The 11,292-nt window shown below is 37.9% G+C and overlaps 1 protein-coding gene across 1 annotated transcript in view; it reads right to left on the bottom strand.

Moving 5' to 3' along the window:
• LOC104508548 (membrane-associated guanylate kinase, WW and PDZ domain-containing protein 2-like) overlaps window positions 1–11,292 on the bottom strand; it is a gene marked incomplete at both ends in the record, with an annotated part of 66,540 nt that overhangs the window by 13,173 nt on the left and 42,075 nt on the right. The window contains 2 exons of the mRNA XM_010150206.1: window positions 6,624–6,767; window positions 8,154–8,394. Of these exons, the coding sequence (XP_010148508.1) occupies window positions 6,624–6,767; window positions 8,154–8,394 (385 nt within the window). The remainder of the gene's footprint in view (window positions 1–6,623; window positions 6,768–8,153; window positions 8,395–11,292) is intronic.

Here is an 11,292-nt window from a genome sequence, read left to right as displayed (position 1 = left end):
TGTAAGTTAACAGTTTAATCTAACACAGCTTTCTACACATGCTCTCATGTGTTACACTTCTCTCCAAGCTCTTAATACACTTTTATGTAGGTTCAAGGCCAGGCTGAATGAGCTTTGAGCAACCTGGTCTAGTGGAGGGTGATCCTGCCCATGGCAGGGGGGTTGGAACTAGATGACCTTTAAGGTCCCTTCCAACCCTAACCATTCTATGATTCTCTGAAAATGGACTTAAAATTATGTCTCTTATGGCTCAAGAGAGGGCTTTAGTATCAGGTTTGATTTTCATAGGCACTCTGTCCCTCTTATTGCAAACAAGGATACACAAGTCATGTTGTCAGAAGGAAAAAAAAAAAAAGAAGTTGCCTGACCTTATATTTGGGACACTTACAAAGAGGAAAATGTCAGTTTTGAATGCTGTTGAATGCTCATGCATGGGTTTTGACAACAGATTCAAATATAATGCTTATGCCTTCCATGATCTGAAACTTCAGTTCTGTTCCCTTCCAAAGAAGAAACAGGATTCCTTTTATTTCTCTGCTGATTTTGACCATTGGCTTTGGGTATTGATTTTTCTTCTTTTGCTAGGAATAGTTCTTGGTGTAGGTGGATGTAGTTTCCTGCAAAACTACAAATAAAATTGGTGTGAACTCTGTTATCATGGAAAAGGATAAAATACACAAACTATGCTAGTTTGCAGAATGCTGTGGACTTGCCCAGAGCATAGGTTGGCTCCTGTTGTGGGCCTCACCGTGCTGCTCACTCAGCAAGCTAGAACAGATCAAGCAACGCCACACAGATTCCTATACAACAAGACAGAAGCTCATAAGTGACACTGTAGGAGCTTCCTCTTCCTTGTCTTCCTTCTGTCTCCAACTGTGTACAACTGAAACAGAAAGAGGAGCACAGACAGCAGGAAAAGTAACAAACAGGCAAAAGGATTGAAGAGTTAAAGGAGGACTGCAAAGCATGAAAGATAAAATTCTGCAGTGCCTGAATCTACAAAAGAATGAGAAAAGTAATGCAGTATTAGGAGATATAAAAAAGCTAGAGCTAGGTCTAAATGCTGTATGTAGACTGAGAAAAATGAGTTGACAAGACAATGAAACTAGAAATGCCAGAGATGAGAAGTATAACTTTCATGTAAGATGTGAAAAACAGGATGTAACTCACAAAGTGACAAAATGACATAGATGCACATTTTGTATAAAAAAGCACATTTGCCCTCATTCTTCACGAATTTCACATTCAGTAAACCTATTTGTGCAAGATACTCTGTATCTCTGCAGCACTCAGCCACAGGCTCTTTGATGCTGGTTTCAATAAGCATGCTGCCTGCAGATGATACCATTCACGGCAATAAGAGATCTGTTGATCATATCTCACATGCCTAGCAAACACTACAACCATCCTTAACAATTCTCCTGAGAGCAGTCAGTAGCTCCCCATCTCTAAGGCAGAAAGGGACAGAGTTGTGCAGACAGAGCACTGCTGATCATTGTAATCCATGTGAGACAAGAAGAAAACTATGAATTATCATGAGCCTCATCTAAATAGACCTGTAAAATTGATGCCAGTAGCATCTGAATCTTCAAAGGCTGTGGGAACTGTGTTCCACACTGGCTGTGTTACATCCCTCATTTCTGGTGACTGATTCAACTTAATACTACTATCACTGACTGTGTGCCATATTCTTGCCCGACTCTGACACTAGGCCTTGTAGCTTTATTTTCCAAAATTGCCATCACCATCTAGTTTCAATATTTTCCCTGATGTTTGGATTTAAATTGAAAATGGGTAGATTTAGATTAGATATCAAGAAAAAATTCTTCATGGAGAGGGTGGTGAAGCACTGGAACAGGTTGCCCAGAGAAGCTGTGGATGCCCCATCCCTGGAAGTCTTCAAGGCCAGGCTGGATGAGGCTTTGAGTGGAAGGTGTCCCTGCCCATGGCAGGGAGGTTGGAACTAGATCTTTAAGGTTCCTTCCAACCTAAACCATTCTATGATTATGTGAGAAATGGAGTCCTGATGTGCTCAGAACTCTGCCAGTTCTGGACATTAGATAACAAAGGCACTAATAATTCTCCAAACCTTTCTCCTGGTTCTTTCAATAAATCCTTGTCTTATGGAGCACAGACATGGTCCTATTCACTCCTTTTTTTTTTGCCATGGTGTGCACAAAGTCTTACGTTTCTGGTATTCCCTCATCCTGAAGAAGAAAGGAGGGTGGAGATAAATTTTTAGAACTTGGAGGTCTCAGTGAGTGTATTTGGCATTTAAAGTTTTGGTTAGTCATGTTTCCTATTACAGTCTTTTCTTTAGATCTAATGAAGCTTTTCTTCATTACTCTTAATTTGTAAGATACCTTTCTCTTTGTGAAAATTCACTTAGTTTACTGGAAGTATTTTGAGTCATGTGTTTCAAGTCCTGTAAAACTTTGCTATTGTAGGCTTTTCAGAATCAACCATCGTAGCTTGCTCTCTGCTCAGCTGTCAGAATTAAGAAGGATCTGCATCTGCATTTAATTCCAGTGTAGCAATAAGGTTCCCCCACTACAGGGGTCTTCTGTGAGGAATCTCTGTGTGTCTTACCCAGGAATTGCAGTAAAAACCTACCGAAGTTAACTGTGGTATATGACCTGATGTATCATTTTATATGAAGTTACACAATTACAGTTGTGACTTTCCAACAGTGGTTGAAAATACTTTACCAACCATGCAGTCAGAGGATGCATGTGAAGAAACACTTCTTCCAGTATCCTTCTGGGTCCTTTGATGGGCATTTACTTCCCATGTCTAGTGACAGATGAATCAAAGTTAAACTAGGATGTATGCTTGGGCGTTCTGCAGAAGTAGTCTGGGAGCCTAAATAAAAATCTTAGTGCATGTGAAAGTATCATGAATAAGAACAGTGTAATAAGAATGTAGAAGTTTTAAATTTGTTTTTCAGGGAATAATTTGTTGAGCCTTAAGGCCTAATTCTGTGTCTATATAGGCTGGCAGAAAGGGATCCTCGAGTAGAAAGCAATATGCTGGTGAGACTGATGAACTCTGCATGACATCAACTCACTAGTCTTCCACCTTTCTGCCTTTCCAGTTCCCAGAGCAATTACGCAGAAAATCAAAGCAGAAAGCTCCATCACTCGTAAGGGCAATTAAAGACCATTTTAGATCTCATAATCCTAAAATAGGAGTTCCTCAATGGATTTGTTTCCAATAAAAACACGAAGTGCCTAGCATGCTCTTCCCCAGTGGGAAGGAAGACCAGGACTTCTGGTTGGAAATGGTGATGTGATAACAAAGTTCATTAAATCTTTTTCCCTCTTCCACCAATCTTTTCAAATCCAGGTATTTCTGGCAGGGCCAGTGGAAGACCATCACTCAGACTATGAGTCTTTCCTCCCATCTCTTCCTAGGCTTCACCAGAGTTCATAAGAGACTGAAGATCGAAGTGAAAGTTTCAGATGGATGCTCTGATTTTTGTTACACTTTCTCAGTGTCAGTCCGTCATTGCCTTTTTGTTCAATTTCTCTTTGCTCCTAGTATAAGTATACTGCATTTCTTTCATACTCAGAAATGGATCTACTCTATTTTCTTTTACAAAAAAATAGTACTAATTTCATACTGGTTCTTTATTTGCATCTGATTTCTTATAATCTTATCTTTTACTTCTTTAAATTTATACTTTACATCTGTAATGCATAACAATTTACATGTATTTCGACCTTAGAATCTTTTGAATGTGTACTGATAGACTCACATTTTTTAGTATGTGTCCTAGTGGAATATAGCTGTTGGGCTTATCCCATCACTAAGGTTTTGCAGTGCCAACTAACAGAGAATTTGACTTGCCTATCTGGAGCTGTCTTCATTTAGAGATTGCATTGCTTCGATTATAGAAAATTATAAACATGCTAATATAGTAGCTCTATTTAAGTCCTTTATATTTTTTTATTTATTTTTGTAAAGGAAGGAGATTTACGTCAATATGAAAATGGAGCTTTTATTGGGGCTTTTGCTGGCTATAACTAGAGTGACAGCAAGATGTTATTTGTGGAAAACATTTATTTCTTATATCTAAATTACACATAACGCTTCTTTTTATGATCTATTTTTCAACAGCTTAGTTGATATAAATTTTCTTTTCTTGTCTTGGTGAGCGGGAATAATGGTGGAATGATATGGGTTATTTCATTGTATAAGCATGATCTGCACCTTGTGTTACCTGCTTCATGGTTTTTTGTAAGGCTTGAGTTAAATCAAAGGCTTTTCAAGGAGGAAACAAGAAGCAAAACAATAATAGCGATAAGGAGATAATGAGAAGAACTATTGGGTGGAAAATGCTCCTGATAAGATCCTACCACACAAGCATGGTTTACTATCCCCAGTGCTGAAAACCTAGGATCAGAGAATTTGATCTTTAAAGATGATGCTACGTAAAGCAAGAAGTACTGAACAGATTTTTGCATATTTTGCTATAGAGGCACATCTGTGAAAGATGTACAGAACTGCAGCAAGCAGGCCGGTGGTCCCAGCCAAGAAATGAGAATGAACCTGCATTATTGAGAGCAGATATAAACTTAGGAAAGGAGTTATGGGTACAGAACTCTGCTTCCTTTGCTCATGTTCCTATATACTCTAGTCCTTTCAAAAGTAATTATTGTTTGTTTTGTTTTTCTGTTTTTGGTTTGAAGAAGTTGTTTCTTGAGATTCTGCTGTCCATTATTTACAGGTCACTGAAGATAAATGTCTTGCAAGTTCCAAACCCATTTGTGACTGTCAGGTTAAAATGGCTGTTAAACAGGAGAATACAACACAAGACTAAGTGGAAAGGCTGGAGGGTAAAACTGATTCCAAAGAACGACACTTTTAAAGGGGAGAAAAACCTAGTTACAATTATCTGGCCAGAATAGCACCTGGCTGTGTATTGTGGCCACATCAACAAAAAAACTTATTTTAGTTAATAAAAATTATTTTAGAAAATATATTTTTCATTATAAGCTTCAGGATTTTTCCTAATGAAATTGAAAGAAGCTATGTACTTGTGTTACACACTTGATGTATTTAGGCTATTTATGGAGTGGATAGTCTAATTTATATTCAGTAGTACTAGTTTATTGAAATGATGTACCCATTTTAATATGCTAGTTTTTACCTAATACAGGTTATTATTTAAAATGAACCTTCTCTGAAGGCATTGTTCTTCTGTTCTGTAACCTTAGCCATATATTTCCAAATACGTGATTCCAGAACTCATTAAACCACAACTTCTTCCTCATCTGCAACCACATTACGGCTGATTACGGCTTTTCAAACAACTGATTGTCACAGTGCTACAGTAAATGAAAGAATGAAAGCACTCACCAGAGAAGACATTCTGGAGTTAAAGTTCTAGCTGCAGCATTAATTCACCTATATTTCACCAAACAAATATTGTGGGAGTAGTTCTCAGTTACCGGTTGCCTGCCTGCTTGCCCCCCTGGCTTCCTTGTCACAGGGACTGCTTATGTCACTGCTCTTCTACGCACGCTCCCAGTGCCAGGGGTTTGCACTCCATAGTATGTCTGAGGACTGAATGACTTCTAAAATTCTACAAAGTGGGCAAATTAAGTGTGATTTGAAGCATACTAAAACTCTGGGGTTATATACAAAAAGCTTTTGCATATTTAGACTGATGACAGTGCTCTTTCAGTTTGAAGTCAAAACTGATGAGATTGTTAGGGTCTTGAAACAGAATCTGTGTAATAACCATGACATTTGAAAAATCTGCTATTACTACTGTACAGAACACAATTTCCATTGACCATCTTCATAATTAAATATTGGTTCAACAAGGCTGCACTAATTACATGCATACACACATTTTTTATGTTTACTCTTGGTAGTCTCTTTCACCAACGTTTTCTCCATCTCTTTTTTGTGTACTCAGTATTCTGCAAGATATCAGCAACCTTGATGAATTTATACCTGTTCTTTACCAAAACTGGACAGGTTAAGGCCATCTGGTTTTGTTAGGTTGTTTTTCCTACACAGAACATGTATTTTTTATCATGGAATTTCTTAAGTGAATGCTTTTAGATTCAGTATTTGTATGTGGAGTTGTTATAATTTCTACCAATACAGGACTGAAAAGCATTAAGATCTATGCAGACAAATAGTGGAAACTGATCGCTACAAACAAGATTGAGTATCAATAAACAAACTTAGCAAACACAATAAGGACAAATTCATGAAATCACCAAAATAGCACAGACCAGGTCTTAGTATTCATAGCTATAACTTAGCTTTTGTGATTAGAGATAACTCTTAATTACACTGATACTAATGTCAAAGAAATAGCAAACAGATATGAGTCAAAGAATAAGGAGAAAAATATATAGCACAGGAAAAGTGACCATCAACAAGAAGGAATACATTTATTCTACAAAGAAACTATACAGACCTACCATATGTTTCAAGTAATTTCTTCAGCTCGTCTAGGGCAAGTTTAAATTATTAGAGGTGTTTGGCATTGGTTCATTAAGTCTTTCATCTCATCTTATCAGAGATGAAAAAAACTGCTTTCTCTTTGACCCCATTAGCAAACATATTGGTAAAGGCTGAAAAAATGGTTACATTTTACTTACCCTCATCCTTCCATTTCTTATTGCTGGTCCATCTTCTGCTAACCTCAGCACATACAAATCCATTTTGTACTCCCTTCCTCCTCGAATACTAAAACCAAACCCTTTGGCTCCTTTCTCCAAATCAACGGTGAAATAATCAAAGTCCTGTACAGACAAATACAAATGAAAAACAATTAACCATATGAATGTCATGGTATTCATTCAAGAAAACTTAAAAATATATCTCCCCAAAAGTGCATCTATCCAACTGATAAAAGCAAAGGGACCTTCAAAGTATACCTCTGCACTGACAGACTTTGTCCCTTTCTGAAGACACTTCAGCAAAATGTACATGCCTAAATCTAAACCACACTGAAAGAGCATCATCCAGCAGTTGCCTGGTACCAAAAGCTCTCCAGATGACTTCCATATTCACTCTCAATACTTTCATGGTACCTGGGTGTAAGTGTTCAGGTCTATGCAGAAATGCTGATTTGGCAATTGGGGTAGCAGTTAGTTCCTGTATAAGCATCATCACAATTAAAACTCAGTAAGAGAGGCATCTCCTAAATTCCCAGCAGAAGTTAACAAGATCAGCAGTCTGGACTGCATGGAGTCACAAACTACGGCAACTCTCATCACTTTGGTTAAAACATGTGCTTTGGGGTGAAGGTGGGAAGTAGGAGATTTAAGAATTTGGATATTTTCATTGATATGGTTTATGTGTCTGGCTTTGAAAACATGGACGTAGAAACCATCCATATATGGTTCCAGTATATAGTGTTCAGAAGCTTACATTCTCTTATTTAGTATTTTTCTAACCTCTGTCTTTTTCTGCCTTTATATAAGGAAAAAGGAGGATTTTTTTTGAACACCTGAACTTTAGGCTAAATCCTCAAATCTTCACAGCTGTCAGTAAATATTTGTCATCAGCAGAGTCTTTTCCAAGGTAACATAACTGTTCATCTAAGATTTACTTCTTGGAATTTGTAAGGTCATGCCTAATGTCAGAGAAACTACTTGCATAAGCTAGTTTCTCCTCCTCCAGACTATTATGAACAGAAATTTAATTTTATCAATCAGGCTTTCTTCCTTTCTTGCTTTCTTTCTTTCTTTCCTCCCTTCTTTCCTTCTTTTCAAATTAGATATAATATTCATTTTCAACGATGCTGTAGAAAAGCAGTCTGAGCTAAGTACATGCACTGTTTGCTGACTGTATTGTGCTCCTAGGGATAAAAAAAATTATGCGCTGATGCAAGGGCAGATTATTTCAGAGCTTTTATTTTAACTCTCCAGTACCTGAAAAATAGCACTTATTTAACATTATAGTCCCACAATTATAAATGTAGTGTTATTTGACGGATCACATAGTTCCTCATTAATATTAATGGTTGTGAAGTTATTTTGTCTACAGAGAAACAGTAACTCAGAGTAAAAACAATAAAGATGCATTTTTCTTCTGTGATGTCGTCTTTCTTACCTATACATGACCTCTCCCTACAGGCCCTAATGCTTTCTGTTGAGGAGTGCCCTAAGGATTTCAGCTTGTACCTGGGGCTGCCTGTACTCTGACAGAGGGTACTGCCTGGTGTCGGGCGAATGTTGCCTGTAATCTATCAAGGGTGGCTGCCTGTAGTCGAGAGGTGGTGGCTGCTGGTAATCCATCACTGGTGGATGCCGGTAGTCCAGCGGAGGCTGTCGGTAGTCCGTTGAGGATTGCCTGTAGTCCGTGAATGGAGGTTGCCGGATATCAGGTTTCACATCCTGTCTGGCTTTTACTTCTGACCTATAACTGAGAAAGGCAAAATGACTTAGTTTCAGAAAGTGGAAGAACATTAAAAATATGCATTACATGCAATATTGAGGAGTGTAAGCAAACTGCCTGACAGCAAAATTGCATAAAATAAATTTTCACAGAGAAGCAAAACTTTGGAGGGAAAATAGACAAGACATCCAGAAACAGTGAGTGCTTTTGAAACATGGACATAAGCAATTTTCCCTCAGGTCATACTGTGCAGTCTTCCACCTCATATCAGTGAGAGCAGGATTAGGGTCAAAGGGGCAGGAACAGGAAAAGCATCTTCATTCCCACTTATCTTGCCTACATGGAAGATGAAACTGCATGTAGAAAACATCCACAATAATTGGTATCAACAACAGTTGCTACAAAATAATGGGCTGAGATTATAAAGTGCTTTTTTCCCCAGAATTAAGATTTCTAGAGAGTAAATGAAACATGAGTGCAGACATTTATAGCTCCTCTGTTCCATTGACATAAACTATTATTGTGAGCTTCTTAAAATTAGAAGAAGATACATTCTTTGTATTAGCTGTTATCTTTTTAATGAAAGGTATTCTTTGATCTGTTAATATAGTGTGTATCATTATTATTACACAGTCCCTATAATACTATCTGGCTACAAACCCGTAGCAGGTCATATCAGTAGTTATGCACAGAAGTAATACAGGGTGAAAGGAAAACAAATGTAGTTAATGAGGAATTAATAAAAAGTAAAATATTGCTGTAATTGGTAACTGGTACAGGTAGATGACTCCTAACATGTCAAAGAAAATGTGACTTTCTGTAGTATACCAACTAGTTAATTAATTTACTCGGATGGGAATGGATGGCACTCTTACCACTTGGAAATCAGCGCATAATGGCATTTCACACTTCTGGGTGAAGTAAGGAATGTTTCTTGCTGCAAACCTCTGTACCTCAGCCATGTAACATGCTGAATGGGCACAAAGGAAGTCCTGAAACTTTTTATAGCAAGGTAATTCTGTAATAGTGGTTTGAGTTAGATTTAACAAAAATGTTGACACAGTGGATGTTTTTACACTCTTCCCTAGGTGTGGAAGGAAATACTTTTTTCCTATGCAGGAAATACACATTTTAAACTCTGCTTTAATAATGGTCTGGAAGGTTCCCAATATACAACCACAGCTGTATCCCAGAAGATGATGCTTTTATATACAGTTAGGGGCACTGTAATTGTTGCTGAATATGTAAATGGTGATATGATCAATTATAGCTTATGCTTTCCAGTTAAACTATTACAGAATCGTTTTTGAGACCTTTAATTAATATAGTCTACTGGTCCACTCTGAAAATTCCCAATTCAACAGACATTTAATACTGATTTACAACTGTGCAGAGAGACTTTTGTGAGAGGTTTGCATTGGATTTTGTCAGAAATATATGCCTTCTAGGAGGTGATGACTTTTGAAAAAAGGACTCAGTGAAACATAAAGCAAAGAAATTTGCCAAGTGTGAAACCCGCATCTACTATCTGCGGAAGAGGGTTTTGATGAGGTATGTTGGTTACTGAAGATTAGCATAAAGACAGTCAGTGTAATCAGCCTCATTTAACAAGCCAAAAATTATCCCAAAGCCTAAATAGTGTTGATTGGAGATCACAGAAAGTTGTATCATCCTTCTGCCTGAATGTGCTCTAAGGATACAGCTGGTCACAAAATTTCTATCTCCCTACCATTTAATTCCCATCAAAGATAAATTTGGCAGTGCATATGCTTAAAATACACATGAGAAATCGTCTGGAAAATGATACACCATAGACCAAAACTGTTGTAAAAATATCTTCCTGAGTCCAGAACTCTGACACCCTCAAAAAAACTCCATGTAAGATAATGAAAAAAAAGGCCACCTCACAATTAGATACTAGTATAACTGTATTTTGTATGTTGTAGTGATGTAAGAAAATAGTATTGTGCTGGTTTTAGTCAGGACAGAGTTCAATTTCTTCACAGTAGTTGGTATAAGGCTATCTTTTGGATTTGCCCTGAGAATGGCACTGATAAGGTGGTTTTCAATTGGTGCTGGGGAGTGCTTGAACCAATTCAAGGCCTTTTTTCAGCTACTGATACTTTTTTCAGCTGTGTTCCCAACTTTCTCACTACAAGCAGTGTAGGGGACACACAGTTCAGATAGCTGACCCAAACTGACCAAAGGGGTATTTCATTCCATAGTATGGCATGCTCAGTATATAAGCTGGGAGTGGGCTCTGGGGGCCATAGTTCGTTTGGTTGTTCAAGATTGTTTGCTTGGTCATTCGTTAGCTCATTTGTTCGTGAGTTAGCTTGTTCGTTTAGCTCATTTGTTTATGTGTTCAATAGTGAGTTGGTGGGTCGGTTGGCTTTCTGGCGTGATCTCTCGCTCATGGGCCTCACGCGGCCCCTGCTGTGATTGCTCTCGGGCTCTTTGGCTCTGACTCTGGCTACTCAGGACCTAGCTGTCTACCAATTGGCGGGTGGTGAGAAACTGTATCATATGTTTTATTTTCTATTATTTTAAGTACTTATTTTTAGTAGTATTGTTAGCATTATTAGTTTTACTATTTTATTAGTGTATTTTCAATTATTAAATTTTTCTTATCTCAGTCCATGAGGTTTCTTGTCTTCTCCTCCAATCCTCCTCCAGAGAGGAGTGGGGGAGGTGAGCGAGTGGCTGTGTGGTACTTAGTTGCTAGCTGAGGGTAAACCACAAGTATGATAGCAATCATTAGCAAGGAATAATTCAGTGTTTAGTTCCATGGCAAACATACAATCCTGATGGATGTTTGAGGAAGGATGACTAGACCCTTGTTCATAATGATGTGTTTCATACCTGAACAAGATCTACAGATCATCGTGGCATGCATAATTCATCCTCTGCAAGCACAATCATGGG

Source organism: Eurypyga helias, unplaced genomic scaffold (genome assembly GCF_000690775.1).
Source record: "Eurypyga helias isolate BGI_N326 unplaced genomic scaffold, ASM69077v1 scaffold14764, whole genome shotgun sequence".
NCBI classification, from domain to species: Eukaryota; Metazoa; Chordata; class Aves; order Eurypygiformes; family Eurypygidae; genus Eurypyga; species Eurypyga helias.
Note: the sequence above shows the minus strand (reverse complement) of the source record. Positions and strands in the feature narration are given on the sequence as shown.